Raw genomic sequence first — 23,521 nt, 5'->3', positions numbered from 1 at the left:
TTTGGAACTCTCTTCTGCAAACGGCAATCGATGCCAACTCAATTGTTAATTTTAAATCTGAGATTGATAGATTTTTGTTAACCAAAGATATTAAGGGATTATGGGGCTAAGGAGGATATATGGAATCAGATCAGCCGTGATTACATTGAATGGCGGAACAGGCTCGAGCGGCTAAATGGCCTCCTCCGGTTCCTATGTACTTCGATCAGGTGGTTGTCCTGCTTAATGCTAAATGTTAGAAACCCTACTTCTGCCGTGAGACCTGAGTGGATAGGTGTCAAGAATCAACTCACCTAAAGCAATGAATCAGCAGATCCCCAGTTTCCTTCACTGGCACTACATCAGTCTATGATAACATCGAACACAGCAGTAAAATATGCCCTCAGCATGTTGAAGGCACAGGCTGTCAGGGTTAGTGAAGCATATTTGTTCAATTAGCCAACTTGAAGGAAGGGGAGAAACCAAAGTGGAAGTGCCCTCCTCAATCTATCCACTCAGAAGAACCCTCCTTCAAAAGCCCCATAAGTAATCTCCAGCCTACGCAAAGTCCACTAAGTACTGAAGTAAGCCCCTGAGGAGGGGCTCCTCCACCACCAAGCACTAAGACCAAATCCAGTCCAGAATTCAGTCTTTAATGTGCTTCAAGTCATTGGCAATGTATCTCAGGACACTGTGGCCTCCCAAATGGGACCACCCTAGCTTATCAGATAACACCACAGTATCAGTTTGGGAGATACAAGCAGGCGAGCTGCTTCTGTTTATAAAGGGCAACTTTGAGGGAATGTACAGGCAACCCTTTCTGGAGTTTGGCTGCCACTCAATTTGTCAACATCTCTTGCCCATTACCACTAATCAAAATACAAGATACCAATTGCGTGTAGCATGTCAGTTATCAAATGGTGTATCGGGTGCTGTAGCTCGACAAAACATAGCACCAAGGCAGTAGGGTATGCAGATCTGGGTTCCCGCCAAAGGCCGCCACATGATTGCCGGGGGGTGGGGGGCGGGGAGGGAGGAGGAGGAGGGTGACGGAACTTGGAGGAAGAGTAAGAGGAGGAAGAGTACCTTGCTGAGCAAGACCAGTTGAGCAGCAGAAGCCCGTTTTCCTCATTTAATGTCCCCTCAAAACATTATCTGCAGGTATCGCCAGCCTTGATTCCGCAGCCATCTCTTATGTTAGGAGACTGTCTATCTGACATCCTATCGTGGGATAAGCCAGAACTTTGGGAAAAATGAAGTTATCTTATTTAGCTGCCACCAAAAGCCCCGTACCCTTGCCCCTGATTTCATCCCCTTCTCCAGCTGGTCAATCAGGTCAAATCAGACAGTGTGCAACCTCATTTATCTCTCAACCAACACCACTAAAAACAGATTATCTGGTCATTCATCTTGATGTTGTTTGTGGGATCTTGCTATTCACAAATTGGCTGCCGTGTTTCTCTACATTACAACAGTGACTTAACTGACCATGAAGCATTTTGGGACATCCTGAGGTTGTGAAAGGCACTATATAAATCCAAGTTTTTTCTTTCTTTAAAAGTGTTATACAAATGCAAGGAGGAGTATGGTCACTACAATAGGCCTCAGAGCCCCAGGTTAAGTAGGGAGATGAAATCAGCCAAGCTTCTACCCAGAGGGTGGTGGGTGTATGGAATTCACTGCCCGAATTGGTGGTAGAGGCAGGGACCCTCAACTCTTTTTTAAAAAAAAGTGCCTGGACATGCACCTAAAGTGCTGTAAGCTGCAGGAAGGTGGGATTAGAATGGGCACCTGGTTGTTCTTTGAGCCGGCGCAGACACGATGGGCCAAATGGCCCCTTTCTGTGCTGTATCTTTTCTATGGTTCTATGTTTGTATGGTTCTCGCCTCAGTGACCTTGCCGGAAGCACACAGGAGGATGTTAGATGTGGACAGGATTGGGCTTGGTCGAGGTGCCCCCACGGATGAATGGCACTCACTGTCGAAATTCAATAGCAGCCAGTTGGGTGAGGTATTGGTACCTGGCTGGCACCAGTGGAACTGTCGGGCAGCAGTGAATGAATGGCTTCAGGCGAGAATGGAAGGAAAACATTTTGAGAGAGAGAAAAAAATCAGTGTACTTGGTGCCCCCTTGTGGTCAATATTTATTCAACTAAAGAGCCTACAGCTCCTATATATATAAAAATAAAAAATAAAAATTAATCATTTCCACATTACTACAGTGGTTCAGGCCTGTAATCACCCATTAGTGTGTAATTGTCTTATTATACACTAATGAGAGAACTGTTACTACAGGTCCTTCATTATAGATCTGCCAGCGTAGTTATCTCTTCCTCCTACAATCCACGGTCTTAGAAACCCAAGCTTGGCGTCACCTGATCACTCGATTTACCTCATCTTCTAACCTATTCGATCTTGGCGTCTTACATTGCAGGCCTTGGATTTCACCCAACCTTCTCAGTGTAAAAAAGATACTAATAGGGACACAATGGTTATCAGGCTACCACAGTGCATTAATGTGCAGCAGTGATTAAATACCTGGCAATAATGCAGGGTATTGTTTGTAACAATTTAACTGGGCTCAGAGGTTTCAGATTAGAATATTTATTGATTGTCGGGAGAACGCCAGCAATACAAGCAAACCAAAGAACTCCATGGTAACAGGCCACCTTCTGAAAGGTTCACGGTTACCATGAGAGTACAACAAATACAGGCTATTCTTAACCACAATTCATGAGATTGCTCGTCCGATGTGGAGCTGCCAGACAATATGAATTTCATTTACATATATTTCAAGAATTTATTCGACAGAGAAAGCCTTGTTGCCATAAAAACTGATTTTTCTTAAAATCAAGCAGTGTAACTTGTACAATTATCCACTCCATTCAAACAAGGGAATTACGTTCCCTGAATCCTTCCAGATTCCTCATTTGGTAAAACAGAGCGTGCAGAAACCCGACCGACGATGCCACATTCCTCCTCCCGCCCCAAATTTAAGGGATTATGGTTGTAAGCAGTCACTGTAACAAATAGGTCATGGCCGTAGACTCCCTTGAACAGGGACGGGCTTAAAGGATTGGCCTGGAACCTCCTCTCGAACACAGAAATGCACGCAGGGCTGGCGGAGAGTGTTCTAAAGGGGTTGGGGGAGAAAATAAGCAAAAAGGTGGTCGTGAGCTGGAGGGGTTTTGTGAACCTCTTCCAATGACTCAATGGATTAAACACCTCGGCCAATACAGTACTGAAGCAGGGAGGACCCAGGTTTGTCCCGAGTGCTGGATTAGCTCTCAGCCAGGACAACAATAAGGGCACCACAGTTAACCACAAGGGCCTAATCCACGGAAAGGGGAAAAGGCTGACTGAGGTCCGGCTCCTGATCGCTGACCAGTGGCTACTGCTGGAACCTGTGGGGATGGGACGAGGATGAATACACCACTTCCCTCCAGGAAAGTCGGCCGGCAGCATTTGAACGAGGACAGGATCAGGCCTGCTGGAATCTGTGCGGTCAGGACAGGATCAGGCTTGACTGTTACACCAGCTGCCTAGGCTCACACATGCAGAATGGTCCCTTTGGGCGAGGTAGTGATGGACTGTCTCCCAGCAATGAGAGAAAGGGGTGGGGGGTGGGGGAAAGAATTAAAGGGAAGACTTGGATGTGCTGATGAAACTCTATTGCAACTTTCAATGACAGAGTGTTACACAGGGACGTTAGTGAATACAATTACATGACTGGGGAGTGCCAAGTCGAGACCGTTCCAGTACATCACATTATTATACTGAGAACCACAACAAACCATTGAACTCTCCCATCACAGCAACCGTCAGCAGAGTCCCCACGACACCAAGGACAGAATGGAGATCCCATAACTCTGGTAAGGAAAGCTGGCATTAGCATGTACAGTGAGTACTGTGGTGTAGGGCACACAGCAAATACATAACAATTAAACCATTCTAGTAAATGGATCACATAATTGAAGCACCAGGCTCCAGCCAGTTCTCCATTACATTAAAATTTACACTCTTTTGTCCCCATAATTACCCCGAATGTTTCTTATTGGTTTCCTAACCTAATCAGAGCTCCATTTATTTAACAGGGTTCCCATGATATCGTTTCTCGACGCTGCGAATTATGGGAAAATTATGTCACCATGAACTCAAGGAGGGTTTGGTGGAGAGAGCTGTGATTCCTTGACACACAGAAACCAAGGTCCGTGAAACAATTAAGCACAGGGCACTCTGACCAGAGGGTGAAAAAACTCTTACACTAATGGAATGGAGTCAGACATGTCGCAGTGACAAGAATGGCTTCACGGTTGGGGATTAGCTTTTAGTGCCACTTTGGTAAACTGAGGGATAGTGAGGGGAGGCACTTTGTCTGGGTTCAGATTATAAATTTCCTTTTCTAATCAGGAAGCAGGAAATGAAGACAAGTTCTCGGTTGCTGATGAGGGTTCCAGCAATTACCGTTCAGTTCAATCACGTTAAAATCCTCCCGAGCGTGTCCAGGGCAATGATTGGTGAGTGGCGACTGATCGCTGAAGGAAATGGAGCTTCCAGATTGGATGAGGATAAAGCTTTGGAAGATCATATGGGCTTGTAGAGGAGGGTGGTGACGTATTTCTTCTTGTAGCGATGGGTGGCGCTCAGCACCATGACACCATCCTGTGAACAATTAAAGATACTTTAACAAAAGCAGAAGTCGAAATCGGTTACTGGACAATTCATAAAGTACAACTGGCTTGAGCACTGTGGCACTACATTACACCACCTCTGGCACTGGACCTTGCACCAGCTTGGATGCAAGTGAATGGTCTCCTTTCTCAGACGATTGTAAAGAGGTCTGTGTCGAGCTTCATTCAGCGATTGTGACTCCAAAATAAAATAGGTGATGTAAATGGTGTGCAGAATGGGATGATGTGAATAGAAAGAGAGGGGGAGTGGGGTGCAGAAAGGGTGGGGAAGAGCAAAATGTGTGAGAGGGGGAGAATCGTGCAGAATGGTTGGCAGGGGCAAAGGATTTGAGAGAGCTAGAGTCGGCTACAGAACTGGTGAAGTGGGGGGGGGGGGGGGGGGGGGAAAGAGAGAAAAGAAAGAACTTGCATTTAGGTAGCGACTTTCATATCGACGGGACGTCCTAAAGTACTTTACAGATAACAAAGTACTTTAGAAGTGTAGTCGCTGTTGTAATGTAGGTAAACTCAATCATTTTTGTGCAGCAAGGTCACGCCAACAGCAATGAGATAAATGACCAATTAATCTGTTTGGGTGGTTTTGCTTGAGGGATAAAATATTGGTAGTACACTGGGAGAACTTCCGGCTTTTCTTCAAAATAGTGCCATAGAATCTTTTATGTCCACCTGAGAGGGCAGACAAGCCTTCGGTTTAACATCTCATTCGAAAGACGGCACCTCCATAAGACCGTAAGAGATAGGAGCAGGAGTAGGCCATTCGGCCCTCGAGCCTGCTCCGCCATTCAATGAGATCGTGGCTGATCTGATTTTTATCTCAACTCCACTTTCCCGCCCTTTCCCCATATCCTTTGACTCTCTTGCTGATCAAAAATTTGTCTAACTCATCCTTGAATGTATTCAATGACTCAGCCTCCACAACCTTTTGGGGTAAAGAATTCCAAAGATTCACAACCCTCTGGGAGAAGAAATTCCTCCTCATTGCCGTCTTAAACGGGCGACCCCTTATTCTGAGACTATGCCCCCTGGTTTTAGATTCCTCCATGAGGGGTAACATCCTCTCAGGATCTACCCTATCGAGTCCCCTCAGAACCATGAATGTTTCAATAAGATCTCCTCTCCTTCTTCTAAACTCCAATGAGTATAGACCCAACCTGGTCAATCTCTCCTCAAAAGACAACCCTTCCATACCCACAATCAACCTAGTGAACCTTCTCTGAACTGCCTCCAATGCAAGTATATCCTTCCTTAAATAAGGGCACCAGAACTGTACGCAGTACTCCAGGTGTGGTCTCACCAGCACCCTGTACAGTTGTAGCATGACTTCCCTGCTTTTATATTCCATCCCCCTAGAAATAAAGGCCAATATTCCATTTGCCTTCCGGATTACCTGCTGCACCTGTATATTGACTTTTTGAGTTTCATGTATGAGGACACCCAGATCCCTCTGTACCGCAGCATTTTGTAGTATTTCTCCATTCAAATAATATTTTGCCTTTTTATTTTTCCTCCCAAAGTCATTGACTTCACATTTTCCCACGTTATATTCAATCTGCCAAATTTTTGCCCATTTGCTTAACCTGTCAATATCCCAAAGTGTCTGCATCGCAACTTGCTTTTCCACCTATCTTTGTATCAGCAGCAAATTTGGCCACAAGACACTCTGTTCCTTCATCCAAGTCATTGATATATATTGTAAATAGTTGAGGCCCCAGCACTGAGCCCTGCGGCACCCCACTAGTTACAGATTGCCATTTTGAAAATGACCCTTTTATCCCGACTCTTTGTTTTCTGTTAGTTAGCCAATCCTCTATCCATGCCAGTATATTACCCCCAACACCATGAGCTCTTATCTTATGCAGTAATCTTTTATGTGGCACCTTATCGAATGCCTTCTGGAAATCCAAATATACTGCATCCTTTATCCACCCTGCCCGTTACTTCCTCAAAGAACTCTAATAAATTTGTCAGACATGATTTCCGCTTCATAAAACCATGTTGACTCTCCTTGATTGTATTATGAGTCTCCAAATGTCCTTTTTTTCTTATTCGTTCACGGGATGTGGGCGTTGCTGGCAAGGCCGGCATTTATTGCCCATCCCTAATTGCCCTCGAGAAGGTGGTGGTGAGCCGCCTTCTTGAACCGCTGCAGTCCGTGTGGTGACGGTTCTCCCACAGTGCTGTTAGGAAGGGAGTTCCAGGATTTTGACCCAGCGACAATGAAGGAACGGCGATATATTTCCAAGTCGGGATGGTGTGTGACTTGGAGGGGAACGTGCAGGTGGTGTTGTTCCCATGCGCCTGCTGCCCTTGTCCTTCTAGGTGGTAGAGGTCGCGGGTTTGGGAGGTGCTGTCGAAGAAGCCTTGGCGAGTTGCTGCAGTGCATCCTGTGGATGGTACACACTGCAGCCACAGTGCGCCGGTGGTGAAGGGAGTGAATGTTTCGGGTGGTGGATGGGGTGCCAATCAAGCGGGCTGCTTTATCTTGGATGGTGTCGAGCTTCTGGAGTGTTGTTGGAGCTGCACTCATCCAGGCAAGTGGAGAGTATTCCATCACACTCCTGACTTGTGCCTTGTAGATGGTGGAAAGGCTTTGGGGAGTCAGGAGGTGAGTCACTCGCCGCAGAATACCCAGCCTCTGACCTGCTCTCGTAGCCACAGTATTTATATGGCTGGTCCAGTTCAGTTTCTGGTCAATGGTGACCCCCAGGATGTTGATGGTGGGGGATTCGGCGATGGTAATGCCGTTGAATGTCAAGGGGAGGTGGTTAGACTCTCTCTTGTTGGAGATGGTCATTGCCTGGCACTTGTCTGGCGCGAATGTTACTTGCCACTTATCAGCCCAAGCCTGGATGTTGTCCAGGTCTTGCTGCATGCGGGCTCGGACTGCTTCATTATCTGAGGGGTTGCGAATGGAACTGAACACTGTGCAGTCATCAGCGAACATCCCCATTTCTGACCTTATGATGGAGGGAAGGTCATTGATGAAGCAGCTGAAGATGGTTGGGCCTAGGACACTGCCCTGAGGAACTCCTGCAGCAATGCCCTGGGGCTGAGATGATTGGCCTCCAACAACCACTACCATCTTCCTTTGTGCTAGGTATGACTCCAGCCACTGGAGAGTTTTCCCCCTGATTCCCATGGACTTCAATTTTACTAGGGCTCCTTGGTGCCACACTCGGTCAAATGCTGCCTTGATGTCAAGGGCAGTCACTCTCACCTCACCTCTGGAATTCAGCTCTTTTGTCCATGTTTGGACCAAGGCTGTAATGAGGTCTGGAGCCGAGTGGTCCTGGCGGAACCCAAACTGAGCATCGGTGAGCAGGTTATTGGTGAGTAAGTGCCGCTTGATAGCACTGTCGACGACACCTTCCATCACTTTGCTGATGATTGAGAGTAGACTGATGGGGCGGTAATTGGCCGGATTGGATTTGTCCTGCTTTTTGTGGACAGGACATACCTGGGCAATTTTCCACATTGTCGGGTGGATGCCAGTGTTGTAGCTGTACTGGAACAGCTTGGCTCGAGGCGCAGCTAGTTCTGGAGCACAAGTCTTCAGCACTACAGCTGGGATGTTGTCGGGGCCCATAGCCTTTGCTGTATCCAGTGCACTCAGCCGTTTCTTGATATCACGTGGAGTGAATCGAATTGGCCGAAGACTGGCTTCCGTGATGGTCCTGCTACTACTTCCTTAATAATGGATTCTAGCATTTTCCCAATGACAGATGTTAGGCTATCTGGTCTATAGTTACCTGCTTTCTGTTTCACTCCCTTCTCGAATAGGGGTGTTACGTTTGCGGTTTTCCAATCCGCTGGGACCTTTCCAGAATCTAGTGAATTCTCGAAGATTACAACCAATGCATCCACTATCTCTGTAGCCATTTCCTTTAAGACCCTCGGATGCAAGCCATCAGGTCCAGGGGACTTGTCAGCCTTTAGACCCATTAGTTTACCTAGTACTTTTTCTAGTACCCCCGATAGTGCAGCAAAGAAGTATCAGGCTAGATTATGCTAAAGGCCTGTAGTGGGGCTTGAATCCCTGACCTTTTGACTCAGAGGTGAGAGTTATAGGATTGATGACACTTAAGAGCAAAAAGTGTATGCAAGGGAGTGATGCATAATGGAAGAGCAGGTATATAAAGTGAGGGAGGGAGTGTGTGGGGTACAGAATGAGGGAAGCAAAAGTGTATACAGGAGGGTGGTATTGAATGGGGGTTGAATAGAAAGCATGAGAGGGAGTCAGTGGCATCGGCAGAGGGGGTGGGGGCTGGTTGTTCAAACTGAATATTTTTTAAATGGTGAGAAACTATTAAACGTTGGTGTTCAGAGGGATTTGGGTGTTCATGTACACGAAACACAAAGTTAACATGCAGGTGCAGCAAGCAATCAGGAAGGCAAATGGTATGCTGGCCTTTACTGCAAGATGGTTGGAGTACAAGAGTAGGAAGTCTTGCTGCAACTGTACAGGTCTTTGTTGAGACCACTCTGGAGTAGTATCTGCAGTTTTGCTCTCCTTACCTAAGCATATACTTGCCTTAGAGGCGGAGCAACAAAGGTTCACTAGATTGATTCCTGGGATGAGGAGGTTGTCCTATGATTGAGTAGAATAGGCCTATTCTCTCGAGTTCAGAAGAATGAGAGGTGATCTCATTGAAACATATAAGATTCTAAGAGGGTTTGTCAGGGTAGATGCTGAGAGGATGTTTCCCCTGGCTGGAAAGTCTAGAACTAGCGAAATAGTGTCAGGGTAAAGGGTCGGACATTTAGGACCGAGATGAGGAATTTCTTCACTCAGAGGGTTGTGAATATTTGGAATTCTCTACCTCAGAGGGCTGTGGATGCTCAGTCGTTGAGTATATTCTAGACTGAGATTGATAGATTTTTGGACTCTAGGATTATGGGGATCGGGTGGGAAAGTGGAATTGAGGTGGAAGATCAGCCATGATCTTATTGAATGGCGGAGCAGGCTCGAGGGGCCGTATGGCCTACTCCTGCTCCTATTTCTTATGCTCTTATGTAAACTCTTCCGATAATTTTATGATTTCTTTTATCAGACCACTCCTTCTTTCAAAAGAACGTGCCTCAGATCAAACAACAAATGTTGGGCTTGCCCACCTGAATGTTCATCAGGATATTGCAGTGAATATCATCAATAGACCAGCAACACACACTGGGGCCAGGACTTCGTGCTTTAGAGTTATTATCAGACAAGGCTGTTTTTTCTTTTCATTTGCTTTATTTGAACTGTTAGATTAACGGGAATAATAATGTTTATATTTGAACCTTAGTGTGAAATTCATATTTGAAAAACAGACTCTTTGAAGTAGCTTTGTCCGCTCTGGCAAGCTCATATCCACTCCCCCCCACCCCCCGAAAAAGTCGTGCCTATGCCACAGGAGGGAGACAGTGGGGTACAGAATGGAGGGAGGAGTAGAAAGTGAATGGGGCATAGACTGGAAGGGGTAAACAGACAGCAGTGAGGGAAGGGGGGGCTAAGTAGATGGGTTGAAGAGCAAAAGGGTTAAGTAGATGGAGTGTCCGACAGGTTGTGTAATACTGACCTTAATGGACAAAGCATACAGATGGTTCAACATGACGTGGTTTGGTTCCGGCAGCAATGCAGGGTCACACTGTAAGAGCAAACAGAACAGGCTCAAAATGAGGCCTCCACTATATCATCTTAATCCCTAATCTTAGACTCCACTTGACGATGACAGTAGGAAACTGGAGACCCGCACTGGGTTACCAGCCTGCAGTGAGGCAGACCTTGTGTGACAACGTGGCATTCAGCTGCTATGCTGACTTTAGAAGGCCCTCAGTCGAGCACTGGCAACCAGGACAGAGCACAGAGACTCATCCTCTTTGATCATACCTTACGTACAAAGTATTCACTGGGTCTTGGGCTGGTAACCTCCTTGACCTCGGCTTGCTTTTTTTTGGGACAGCAAAGTTTTAGGGCCAAACAAGCCCGTGCCTTTCATTTCCTAGAGCTTTACAGGGGACGGCCCCGGGGGAGCGGGGCCAGAGCCGACGGCCCCGGGGGAGCGGGGCCAGAGCCGACGGCCCCGGGGGAGCGGGGCCAGAGCCGACGGCCCCGGGGGAGCGGGGCCAGAGCCGACGGCCCCGGGGGAGCGGGGCCAGAGCCGACGGCCCCGGGGGAGCGGGGCCAGAGCCGACGGCCCCGGGGGAGCGGGGCCAGAGCCGACGGCCCCGGGGGAGCGGGGCCAGAGCCGACGGCCCCGGGGGAGCGGGGCCAGAGCCGACGGCCCCGGGGGAGCGGGGCCAGAGCCGACGGCCCCGGGGGAACGTGTGCGATCGGCCAAACAGCCCCGTTCTGTACTTTAATTTTGAATGATTCCGCGGCTTCTTCACCAAAGGTACATTGACTGTTTCATAGTCTGCAGATGGAGGGGAAGGCACTAGGGGCTGTGTGTGACAGTCAGCGATGGAGAAAGCTTTCCTCCAGTTAGTACAGAAAACGATGAACAGGTTGAATGAGAAATGAAACTCAAATTTTGGGCTGTACTGGCCTGTAAATGGATGGAGGACCCATTGGGTGAAGGTTTCTGAAGTGAGACAATAGATGGGTTTCTGTGAATTTACTAGTGGGTTGGTTAGCTGTTCGCTAAGGTACAGCGCAATGATCCAAGCCATTAAAAGTTTAGAAACTCAAGTGGTATTACTAGGGCACAGACTGCATGAGCACACGGCAACTCAGTTCATACAAAGAGCACCCAGTGCACATTGACAGTCTCAGGCTCATGCACAGAGCGCCCAGCACATGTACACAGCTACAGAGTCATACAGTGTGCCCAATACATGTACACAGCCTCATGCTCATGCACAGAGTGCCCAACACATGTACACAGCTTCAGGTTCATGCACAGAGCACCCAGTACACATACACAGATTCATGCACAGAGCACCCAGTACACATACACAGATTCATGCACAGAGCACCCAGTACACATACACAGATTCATGTACAGAGAGCCCAGCACACATACACAGCTTCAGGCTCATGTACAGCTTCAGGGTCATATACAGAGACCCCAGCACATGTACACAGCCTGAGGCTTAAACCACAGCTCCCAGTACATGTATACAGCATCCAGCTTCTGCACACAGTATGCAGTACATGTACACAGCCTCAGGCTCATGCACATGGGATACATACACAGCACATGTTTATAACCTCTGACTTGAGTACACAACGCTGGGCACACATACACCACATGTATACAAGACTGGGGCACGTGTACACAGTGCTAGACCATGGGGGCAATTTTAACCTGCTTTCCTTAGCAGGCAGTGAGGACCACTGTCCAAAGCCAGCGGAGTCCTTCTTTATACGTGTAGGACGGGTCTGAGCACTGATGCCGCTGAGGCGATGGCCAGTCAGGAAGAAGAGGCCGAAAAAGGCAAGTTGTTTTCTTTCCTTTGTGGGAGCAGGAGTGCTCTTCTGGGCCTCTCAATGCCTGGACACTCCCCAAAACCCAATCCTACCACCTGCTTTCTGTTGGTGGACGGCCATGCAATTTCTATCTCTTCCCACTGACTTGGCCGGTGAGATTTAAAACAGTCCAGGCCTCATTTCTAGAGCAGCGGCTCACTACCCACCCAGAGTTAAAAATCAGGGGGCTGTATATACAGCTTCTGGCTCATATACATGACCGCTGGGTCGTACATTCAACATAGGTACACTCAGCGCCTGGAGCAGTCCACTCGCAGCCGTGTATCAAAGTCCGTTAACCAGGATATTCAGATACAAGGCTGACCCATCAGATTGTGGTTATTAAGCAAACCCAGCAGTGCTGCTTCCACAGTGAGCTGAACCTTAACCTGCACATGTTCCCCATAAAGCATCATCCACAGAGACTGGCATCAAATAGCTGTGCGAAACAAAGAAATGGCAGCAGTTTGTACTCACTGAAATGCCTGTGTCCTTGTTGAGAATGACTTGGAGAAGATGTGGCGGTAGAATAGGAGGTGTTTTAATCCTCTCCTCAGATTTGTACACATACGGATCCTGATGGTACGGGCCGGGGGGAGAGCTTGACAGATCTGAGGAAAATGAATCGTCTGGATTACCCCAGGGTTGAGACAGTTACTGTGGCAGTACCTAAGATGATTACATTCGATGACTCTTTCCGTTCTTGCTGACCTTTCGCCCTCTGTATTCTCAACTCACCTGACACGTCCGAGCATTTCTGTGAATCCACCATCAGCGCATCAAACACTTCGAAATCAGTCTGCCTCACCTGGATAACGTTATTGATGGTGCCGAGCTGGCTGGTGGCGACAGGCTGTGGAGACATCACAACACGGGACATATTATAACAGTCAGACCGCCAAACACCTCACGCTACAACTCCCAGACAGCAGAGACCTTCAGCACCATCATCCGCGTAATGATAGTGTGTGTTCCACGTGTAGGAATCACATGGTCCAGGCCACCACACCTGCCCACTCTAACACATTACCATATAAACCGTGCAGACCGTCTCCCCAAGGCCACCCGCTCTCCAGGTGGATTCTAACTGCAAGAGCAGCAAATTTTGTTCCTGGAATTAGGTCTGTGGATTATCTGTAAGGACGCAAGTCATCAGGACTTGGCACAGCAATGGTTTTCTGTTCATCTGTTCCAGCCTTCTGTGTGATCGGATACTTTTAGTATTCACTCCACATAGGAAAAAAATTAAAGGATGGCAACATGAAGCATTTCTACAATGCTCCCCCCTCCTCCATGTCCCTGGAACACGGCCCATCAGAGCCCCAACCCTATAATGTAGTTGATCACGGCACCACCGTGTCCAATTCTACCACACAGAGCATGTACAATATGCATCACTTCATGGCACGTCTAGGTTTCCCTACAGTAAGGAACCTCACATCGCAGCATGCCGATACCAATCTCATACCTCTGATGTATCATGGGTCCACTGACCATCCACATAGAACTTGTACTGATGCTCCCCCTCTGGGAGATCCAGGATCGCCACAAAGTTATTGTGACTGTGAAAAACAGAGAAAAAAGTAAACCCATGAAATTGAAACGTCCCTGAAGCAGCTCAGGCTGTAGTCAGTACATAACGTTCCATGTGCAATGAATTAGGCAGGAGACAGCAAAGGACACACACCACCTGACCCCCGGTATTGGATGAGTGGATCGGCAGGAGTTTCTCGGGCCCTCTGGTTCATCCACTAGTCAATGCTGCACCAACTACAGATCTTTTCTCACTGATTGCAGTGTGGAACGCTCTGGGTGATATACTCCCGGAATTTCTGTTGCGGTTTCTCTTGCAGGAGATCAGTGGAACCCCTGGAGAATCGGAGTAAACAGCCCTCTACGTCGGTTCTCAAGGGTTTCCACTGATCTACCACCAAAGTTACGTCGGGAGATCGAGAGAACCCCATGGAATTTCTCACCCATGGTGCGCCCCACGGGGTCGTCCTGCAGTTTTCTCGTTTCTGCTCAACTCGCACAGGCATTTGTTTCAGACATGAAAGAGACCAGCACACAGGCTGCACACGGTCATCTCAGCCTCCAATATAATGCACTACGACCTCTATAGATTCCAAAAGAGATGTCACATTTGTCCTCTCTACAAGAATCTTTTTTGGTACACTAACCTGAGAATTATATGTTCCTGTGTACACTACCCGACGAAATATACCCGTGTCTGCTACCCAGTGATATATACCCCAGTATGCATTATATATACTACCCAATGAAATATACCGTGTCTGTCACAGTGTACAATACCCAATGAAACATATGTTTGTCTGTCACGCTGAGTGCTATCCAATGATATCTGTGTCAGTCACTGTGTGCTACTCAATGATATATATCTGGACGTCACTGTGTACACTAACCAATGAAATATATCTGTATCTGCCACTGTGAATGATGATATATATCTCAGTATACATCACTATGCATACTAACCAATGAAATTTACCAGTGTAAAACTGTATACTAACCAATTAAATATACTTGTGTGTCATTGTATAAACTACCCAATGAAATATATACCAGTGTACATCACAATGTATTCTAAGCAATGAAATATACCCATGTGCACCACGGTACACATTACCCAATGAAACATATCCCAGTGCATTACTGTGTATACTAAACAATACAATATACCCATGTCCATCATTGTCTATATTACCCAACAAAATATATCCCAGTGTTGTTCACTGTGTACACTAAACAGTACAATATACCAGTGTCTATTACCATCATTACTAATGAAATATACCCATGCATCATTACCAATGCAATGTGCTCCAGTGTAAGTCAGGTATGTGCCTTACATGTGTGTACTATCCTCCAGAGTGCTCACTGTGTGTTGAGTTGCCTTAAGCTTACTGTAGTAAGCAGCATTGCCAGTTTTTAATACCATATTAAAATCTCTTGCTTTTTCAATCCCAAGTCAGAGACCCTTTTGTGCAGAGTGCACGTTACCTGCCCCAAGCCCATGGTGATCAGCTAGTCCCCTTGTAGTCATCACAGACAACTGCTTGTACTCGTGTCAACTTGATGAGGAATTCGGGTGAGACTATGAAGAGGTATACCTTCTGGTAAGTGGGATTTTGTTGGTCCAGCCATTGAAGGACCCGGAGATGAAGACTTCCTTCCCACCCCCTCTCCACCGAAACACTGTTGGACGAGCCTGTTTGGAAATTTTGTCAGACACTTCCAGGTCCTGCTGCCAGGCAAGGAACTCCTCCTTCTCCAGTGGGGCCTTGGAAACAGAGGACAACATCAAAAATTAATTCAGTAACCGGCTCGTTTAACACTCAAGCTCACCAATTAAGCTTTTTTTTTTAAACAAGTCAAGCCAAGATTGAAAAATTTTTAAAAAAACATGAAGTCCTTCATTACAGAAATTCCAACTCCCCAAGAGCCCCCCAAGTTTTATCAAAGAGTAGCTGAGCCACCAAGCAGGAAGGTTCCAGGTTCAATCTGCACTGTGTTAGCTGATAACAGCCTGAAGGGCAGTAAGAATGTGACAATTGGCCTTAGCATCCAGCTTTAGGTAAGGGAAAAATTAGAAAGGTTTCTGCTCCTGACCATTACTCACTGTCCCCTGTTCAAAGTGCACCAGTGCTGTCATTGGGTGGGGGGGGGAGCCGCAAAGGGCGCGCTGCATGGATAGGAGGGGGGAGGGGGGCACACCAAGGGGAGTACCTCGGTGAGTGTGGGGAGCACTGTGAAGCGTATGGAAAGCACTAGAATCCTTTGTAGAGATACCATTACTTTAATTTCGTCAGCGTGGAAGATGTCTGCATCCTCTGGGCTGTCCATCAGAAGCTTTGGACGGTCGTGTTCTTTGGTATGAATAGCACTGCCGGTGCTGTCCCTCCGAGGGGGCTTATGGCCCCCCTGGCGGTCCATCGCTGCGCGCTCACTGCTTGTGTTGCCCATCTTTCTTTTCTTCAGCTCATCAACAAATCTCTACTGAGGCAAAAAAAGAGCAAAGAGGTCAACCAGAGAAAACCTAACGGGTGGTTTACATATTAGTCACTGAACACAACAGTTACTTTGCACATTATTTCAAATTACTACAAAATCAGGAGTTCAGGCCCTATATTAACATAGCCTGTTACAAGAGCCCTATATTAACATAGCCTGTTACAAGAGCCCTATATTAACATAGCCTGTTACAAGAGCCCTATATTAACATAGCCTGTTACAAGAGCCCTATATTAACATAGCCTGTTACAAGAGCCCTATATTAACATAGCCTGTTACAAGAGCCCTATATTAACATAGCCTGTTACAAGAGCCCTATATTAATATAGCCTGTTACAAGAGCCCTATATTAATATAGCCTGTTACAAGAGCCCTATATTAATATAGCCTGTTACAAGAGCCCTATATTAATATAGCCTGTTACAAGAGCCCTATATTAACATAGCCTGTTACAAGAGCCCTATATTAATATAGCCTGTTACAAGAGCCCTATATTAACATAGCCTGTTACAAGAGCCCTATATTAACATAGCCTGTTACAAGAGCCCTATATTAACATAGCCTGTTACAAGAGCCCTATATTAACATAGCCTGTTACAAGAGCCCTATATTAACATAGCCTGTTACAAGAGCCCTATATTAACATAGCCTGTTACAAGAGCCCTATATTAACATAGCCTGTTACAAGAGCCCTATATTAACATAGCCTGTTACAAGAGCCCTATATTAATATAGCCTGTTACAAGAGCCCTATATTAACATAGCCTGTTACAAGAGCAGCATCCTCAGAATATAGAATATAAAAAGTCCCATGGCACTGTTATGAAAAGAGCAGGGGAGTTCTCCCAGTGTCCTGGCCAATACTGAACCCTCGATCAACATCACTAAAACAGATGATCTGGTCATAATCCCTTTGCTGTTTGTGGGAACTTGGCCACTGCGTTTCCTACATTGCAACAGTTGACTATGCTTCAAAAGTACTTTACAGGCTGCAAAGCACTTTGGGACAACCTGAGGTTGTGAAAGGCACTATATAAATTGCAAGTCTTTCTTTCCTTTCTCTATAATGCATGTAGAGAAGGTATTATCAGAGGTATCCTCATCCTTCTCCACCTGTCTGCAGTCTTTGACACAGTTGACCACACCATCCTCCTCCAATGCCTCTCTGTCGTTCAGCTGGGTGGGACTGCGCTCGCCTGGTTCCATTCCTATCTATCCAGTCAATGCTAGAGAATCACCTGCAATGGCTTCTCTTTAAGCTCCTGCACCATTATCTTTGGAGTCCCCCAAGGATCTATCCTTGGCCCCCTCCTATTTCTCATCTACACGCTGCCCCTCAGCGACATCATCTGGAAACACGACGTCAGGTTTCACATGTACGCTGATGACACCCAGCTCTGCCTCACCTCCACTTCCCTCGACCGCTCCACTGTCACTGATTTGTCACACTACTTGTCCAACAGAAACAATTCTCCAACTAAATATTGGGAAGACTGAAGCCATTGTCTTCGGTCCCTGTCACAAACTCCGTTCTCTAGCCACTGATTCCATTCCTCTCCCTGGCCACTGTCTGAAGCTGAACCAGACCATCACAACCTTGGCATCCTACTTGACTCTGAAAAGAGCTTCCGACCGCATATCTGCTCCATCACCAAGACCGCCTACTTCCACCTCTGAAATATCACCCATCTCCGCCCCTGCCTCAGCTCATCTGCTGCTGAAACCCTCATTCATGCCTTTGCTACCTCTAGATTTGACTATTCCAATGCTCTCCTGGCCGGCCTCCCATCTTCCACCCTCAATAAACTTGAGCTCATCCAGAGCTCTGCTGCCCATATCCTAACTTGCACCAAGTCCAGTTCACCATCACCCCTGTGCTCGCTGACCTACATTGGCTCCCAGTTCAGGAACGCCTCGATTTTAAAATTCTCATCCTTGTTTTCAAATCCGTCCATGGCCTCGCCCCTCCCTATCTCTGTAACCTCCTCCAGCCTTCTGAGACCCCTACGCTGCTCCAATTCTTGCCTCTTGCGCATCCCCAATTTTAATCGCTTCACCATTGGCGGCCGTGCCTTCAGTTGCCTAGGCCCTAAGCTCTGGAATTCCCTCCCTAGGCCTCTCCCTCCTCCTTTAAGACGCTCCTTAAAATCTACCTCTTTGACCAAGCTTTTGGTCACCTGTCCTAATATCTCCTTAAATAGCTCGGTGTCAAATTTTGTTTGAAAATCATTCCTGTGAAATGCCTTAGGCTGTTTTACTACGTTAAAGGTGCTATATAAATGCAAGTAGTTGTTGTAACATGCTTCTTATTCTATAATTTCAAAGTTTGCAGATGACACGAAACTCGGAAATGTAGTAAACAATATGGAGGATAATAACAGACTTCAGAAGGAGATAGGCAGATTGGTAAAATGGGCAGACCCATGGCAGATAAAATTTAACGCAGAGAAGTATGAAGTGATGCATTTTGGCAGGAAGAATGAGGAGAGGTAATATAAACGAAATGGTACAATTTTAAAGGGAGTGCAGGAAGAGAGAGACCTGGGGGTTCACATACACAAATCTTTGAAGGTGGTAGGACAAGTTGAGAAGGCTATTAAAAAAGCATATGGGATCCTGGGCTTTATTAATAGAGGCATAGAGTACCAAAGCAAGGAAGTTATGCTAAACCTTTATAAAACACTGGTTAGGCCTCAGCTGGAGTATTGTGTTCCATTCTGGGCACCACACTTTAGGAAGGATGTCAAGGCCTTAGAGAGGGTGCAGAAGAGATTTACTAGAATGGTGCCAGGGATGAGGGACTTCAGTTATGTGGAGAGATTCGAGAAGCTGGGGTTGTTCTCAGAACAGAGAAGGTTAAGGGGAAATTTGATAGAGGTGTTCAAAATCATGAACAGTTTAGACAGAGTAGATAAGGAGAAACTGTTTCCAGTGGCAGAAGGGTCGGTAACCCTTCTACCTGACAATGTGGAAAATTGCCCAGGTATGTCCTGTCCACAAAAAAAGGACCAATCCAATCCGGCCAATTACTGCCCCATCAGTCTACTCTCGATCATCAGCAAAGTGATGGAAGGTGACTTTGACAGTGCTATCAAGTGGCACTTACTCACCAATAACCTGCTCACTGATGCTCAGTTTGGGTTCCGCCAGGACCACCCGGCTCCAGACCTCATTACAACTTTGGTCCAAACATGGACAAAAGAGCTGAATTCCAAGGGTGAGGTGAGAGTGACTGCCCTTGACATCAAGGCAGCATTTGACCGAGTGTGGCACCAAGGAGCCCTAGTAAAATTGTAGTCAATGGGAATCAGGGGAAAAACACTCCAGTGGCTGGAGTCATACCTAGCACAATGAAAGATGGTAGTGGTTGTTGGAGGCCAATCATCTAAGCCCCAGGACATTGTTGCAGGAGTTCCTCAGGGCAGTGTCCTAGGCCCAACCATCTTCAGCTGCTTCATCAATGACCTTCCCTCCATCATAAGGTCAGAAATGGGGATGTTCGCTGATTTTTGCACAGTGTTCAGTTCCATTCGCAACCCCTCAGATAACGAAGCAGTCCGTGCCCGCATGCAGCAAGACCTGGACAACATCCAGGCTTGGGCTCATAAGTGGCAAGTAATATTCGCGCCAGATAAGTGCCAGGCAATGACCATCTCCAACAAGAGAGAGTCTAACCACCTCCCCTTGACATTCAACGGCATTACCATCGCCGAATCCCCCACCATCAACATCCTGGGGGTCAACATTGACCAGAAACTTAACTGGACCAGCCACATAAATGCTGTGGCTACAAGAGCAGGTCAGAGGCTGGGTATTCTGCGGCGAGTGATTCACCTCCTGGCTCCTCAAAGCTTTTCCACCATCTACAAGGCAGAAGTCAGGAATGTGATGGAATACTCTCCACTTGCCTGAATGAGTGCAGCTCCAACAACACTCAAGGAGCTCAACACCACCCAGGACAAAGCAGCCCGCTTGATTGGTACCCAATCCACAACCCTAAACATTCACTCCCTTCACCACCGGCACATTGTGGCTGCAGTGTGTACCATCTACAGGATGCACTGCAGCAACTCGCCAAGGCTTCTTCGACAACACCTCCCAAACCCGTGACCTCTACCACCTAGAAGGACAAGGGCAGCAGGCGCATGGGAACAACACCACCTGCACCTTCCCCTCCAAGTCACACACCATCCCGACTTGGAAATATATCGCCGTTCCTTCATCATCGCTGGGTCAAAATCCTGGAACTCCCTTCCTAACAGCACTGTGGGAGAACCTTCACCACACGAACTGCAGCGGTTCAAGGGGGCTCACCACCACCTTCTCAAGGGCAATTAGGGATGGGCAATAAATGCTGGCTACGCCAGCGATGCCCACATCCCATGAACGAATAAAAAAAATAACCAGAGGACACAGATTTAAGGTAATTGGCAAAAGAACCAGAGGCGACATGAGGAAACATTTTTTTTATGCATCAAATTTCTATGATCTGTAATGCAGTGCCTGAAAGGGTGATGGAAGCAGGTTCAATGTAACTTTCAAAAGGGAACTGGATAAATACCTGAAGCAAAAAAATTTACAGGACTATGCGGAAAGAGCAGGGGAATGGGACTAATTGGATAGCTGTTTCAAAGAGCTGGCATGGGCACGATGGGCTGAATGGCCTCCTCCAGTGCTGTACCTACTATGATACTACTATCCCTGTATATGAGTGTAGTGTTACCAGAAATAAATACTCCTTATTCTGTACTGTATGTCATTATCAGGAGTAAGTGATCTGTTGGAGTAGAAATGTGTCTCAGGTACTCGTGCAAAATTCCATTCAATGGAATAGTTCACCAGCCTTCATTGGCAAGGCTCACACAGAAATAATTATCACTTGGGCAAGGTACCAAAGGCAACTTGTACCTGTGGATCCACACTCCAGCAATGAATCAGCTTCTTCAGGAGAGCAGGGGAGACTGCTGGTGAGAAAAAAAAATTCTCTTTAATGCTACTTTTTGAACTCAGAATATTGCACACTAAATCTACTATGTAAGTGTGAAGCCATCAGAGCACCCATACAGCATCCTCTTATATATGGAGGATATATATCGAGGATAATGCTCGATATATATCCTCCATATATAGACTTCAATAATGCTGAACTCTGTAATCCCAGGTCCCCATTACTAGAGTCACTACTGAGCTTCACTGCCACATAGCCTAGAGGTGCAGAAACCCACTGCAGCACTGCCAGGTGAATACAGAGTCCCACTAACCAAAGGCATATTATTGAGTTTCTGCACAGGTGCGAGGGACCTACTCCTGTTCCTATGTTCCACTATCAAACAGTTCCATTAGTGCAGTGACACTGCCTAATTTTACTTTAATCTTTCTTCATCCTTCTCAATTTTTTCCTTTCCTATTCAGCGATGTTGATGGGGAGCATCAACTGGGAAGCTATCCGCAAGAAACTTAACAAACCTAGATAGAGGCAAACCAGACACAGACCTGGATAGAAGGGAACAAACAGAGGCAGAGGTAAAGTAAACCTAGACAGAAAAAAAAACCTAGATTTTGGTCATGAGCAGCGAGAGACCAGCAGAGTGATTGAGACAAGTACTGAATTTTTTTTTACACATTGTATTAGGTTGTGACTTTAATTAATTTCACTTTAGTTGTTCAACATTAGAAGCTGTTTAAATTTATTTGGTGCTTTGCCTCTGGGCCAGTTTACAGCTGTTCATTAAGTAGGTGGTGTAATTAGCTGATTGGCTGTGTTTTTCTATAGTAGTTTGACTATTGTTTAAGTTGTAAATATAAAGTTGAATTTATTAAGCAGAGATAGTGGAATGTGCTCAGCTTTGAGGTATTGCTGGCCTAAAAATTATATTTGAGGGGTTAAATCACCAATTTATTGTGTTGATTTTATTAAACTTTTGAGAACATGCAGTTAAATCTAGAATGGAGGACAGCTGTGTGGCACGAAATATCCTGGATGTTGTGTGTCCCCAGGATGACCATATGTCCAGAAACTGCCTTCCCCTGAGCTCAAAGTTTAAGTCTGAGGTGCAGCTGCCAACATTTTGTCACATGTTGGTGTTGCATTGACAGCGACTCTCTGAATATCTTTGATAGTCGCACCAACGCCACAGGACAATGGAGGTGTTGCCAAAGAGAAGGGTGTGAACTGCAGAGAGCTGGCACAGGCAGGATGGGCCCAATGGTCGCCCCCTGTGCTGTAAAAATATTAGTGTTAAAGTGAATCAATCGGGTGGAGGGGAGGAGAGGAGAGGAATGGAGGAGAGGATAAACAAACATAGAGAAATATCTGGATGAATTTAAACAAAACCCAGGGACTGGAGAACAAGCGGATAATATACCGGGGGGTAAATCTTCGGCTGAAGAGGAGACCCGGTAACCCGAGTCCGGTGGGAGGCCTGCGGCCTGCTCCCTTCCCCCTTTCAACGGCCGCCGTTTATTTTCAGCCGGCCCAGTTCCAGCTGCTTTAATTCCGGGCCGCTGTGCGGACGAACGGAGCCCGGCGGGGAGCGGCCCGCAGCGCCCTTGGGCCGGGCAGCGGGCGAGAGACAGGCCCAGACCTCTCTCCAGTATCCGCACGGCCCGGGCACCGGCCTTTCTCCCTGCCCCTTGCCCTTTGCTCCGGCCCCTAAAGGACACTCACCCGACGCCGCTCTGTCCGCTCCGAGACTCTCCTCCCCCGGACAGTTTCTACCGCCACACCGCTTCTCCGGTCCACCAATCAGAGGCGGCCAGCCGGTCCGTCCAAATCTGCGTTCCCCGGCGCACCTGAACGTCATCAGCTGGGGCCGGTTAAAGCAACGGGTTCCTGCAACAGTATTCAGGAGATGGGGAGGTCTGTTCGTGTAACATTGTTCAGACTGGGGGGTCTATTACCCCAGTGTTCAGACTGGGGGAGGGGGTCTATTACCCCAGTGTTCAGACTGGGGGGGGTCTATTACCCCAGTGTTCAGACTGGGGGAGGGGGTCTATTACCCCAGTGTTCAGACTGGGGGAGGGGTTCTATTACCCCAGTGTTCAGACTGGGGGAGGGGGTCTATTACCCCAGTGTTCAGACTGGGGGAGGGGGTCTATTACCCCAGTGTTCAGACTGGGGGAGGGGGTCTATTACCCCAGTGTTCAGACTGGGGGAGGGGGTCTATTACCCCAGTGTTCAGACTGGGGGAGGGGGTCCATTACCCCAGTGTTCAGACTGGGGGAGGGGGTCTATTACCCCAGTGTTCAGACTGGGGGAGGGGGTCCATTACCCCAGTGTTCAGACTGGGGGAGGGGGTCTATTACCCCAGTGTTCAGACTGGGGGAGGGGTTCTATTACCCCAGTGTTCAGACTGGGGGAGGGGGTCTAT

General features: G+C 47.2%; 1 protein-coding gene across 7 annotated transcripts; it reads right to left on the bottom strand.

The window, feature by feature from the left end:
* Positions 1 to 2,566: 2,566 nt before the first annotated feature.
* On the bottom strand, positions 2,567 to 22,921 carry prkab1a (protein kinase, AMP-activated, beta 1 non-catalytic subunit, a). 7 transcript variants are annotated; one of them, XM_068005622.1, is made up of 9 exons: positions 22,819 to 22,893; positions 21,060 to 21,115; positions 15,930 to 16,136; positions 15,251 to 15,420; positions 13,588 to 13,681; positions 12,858 to 12,972; positions 12,597 to 12,730; positions 10,228 to 10,296; positions 2,567 to 4,640 (listed from the first exon to the last, which is right to left on the bottom strand). In XM_068005622.1, exons 3-9 carry the CDS (start codon positions 16,101 to 16,103, stop codon positions 4,563 to 4,565), a joined length of 834 nt encoding a protein of 277 aa, XP_067861723.1. In that variant the 5' UTR covers positions 16,104 to 16,136; positions 21,060 to 21,115; positions 22,819 to 22,893; the 3' UTR covers positions 2,567 to 4,562. The 7 variants fall into 7 exon arrangements, with proteins under 7 accessions (XP_067861723.1, XP_067861720.1, XP_067861722.1 ...); XM_068005619.1 differs by having other exon boundaries at positions 15,930 to 16,133; XM_068005621.1 differs by having other exon boundaries at positions 21,060 to 21,112.
* Between the last annotated feature and the right edge of the window lie 600 nt (positions 22,922 to 23,521).

Source organism: Heptranchias perlo, chromosome 25 (assembly GCF_035084215.1).
Source record: "Heptranchias perlo isolate sHepPer1 chromosome 25, sHepPer1.hap1, whole genome shotgun sequence".
NCBI lineage: Eukaryota > Metazoa > Chordata > Chondrichthyes > Hexanchiformes > Hexanchidae > Heptranchias > Heptranchias perlo.
This window is presented reverse-complemented; position numbering and strand designations above follow the sequence as displayed.

Excerpts from the sequence above, each read along its gene's own strand:
- prkab1a (XM_068005617.1), bottom strand. The coding sequence starts at position 16,103 with ATGGGCAACACAAGCAGTGAGCGCGCAGCGATGGACCGCCAGGGGGGC. Across the intron at positions 15,421-15,929 it reads CTGACGAAATTAAAGTAATG|GCCCCACTGGAGAAGGAGGA; the intron begins GTATCTCTACAA and ends TCTGTTTCCAAG. Across the intron at positions 13,682-15,250 it reads AAAATCCCACTTACCAGAAG|TCACAATAACTTTGTGGCGA; the intron begins GTATACCTCTTC and ends TGTTTTTCACAG.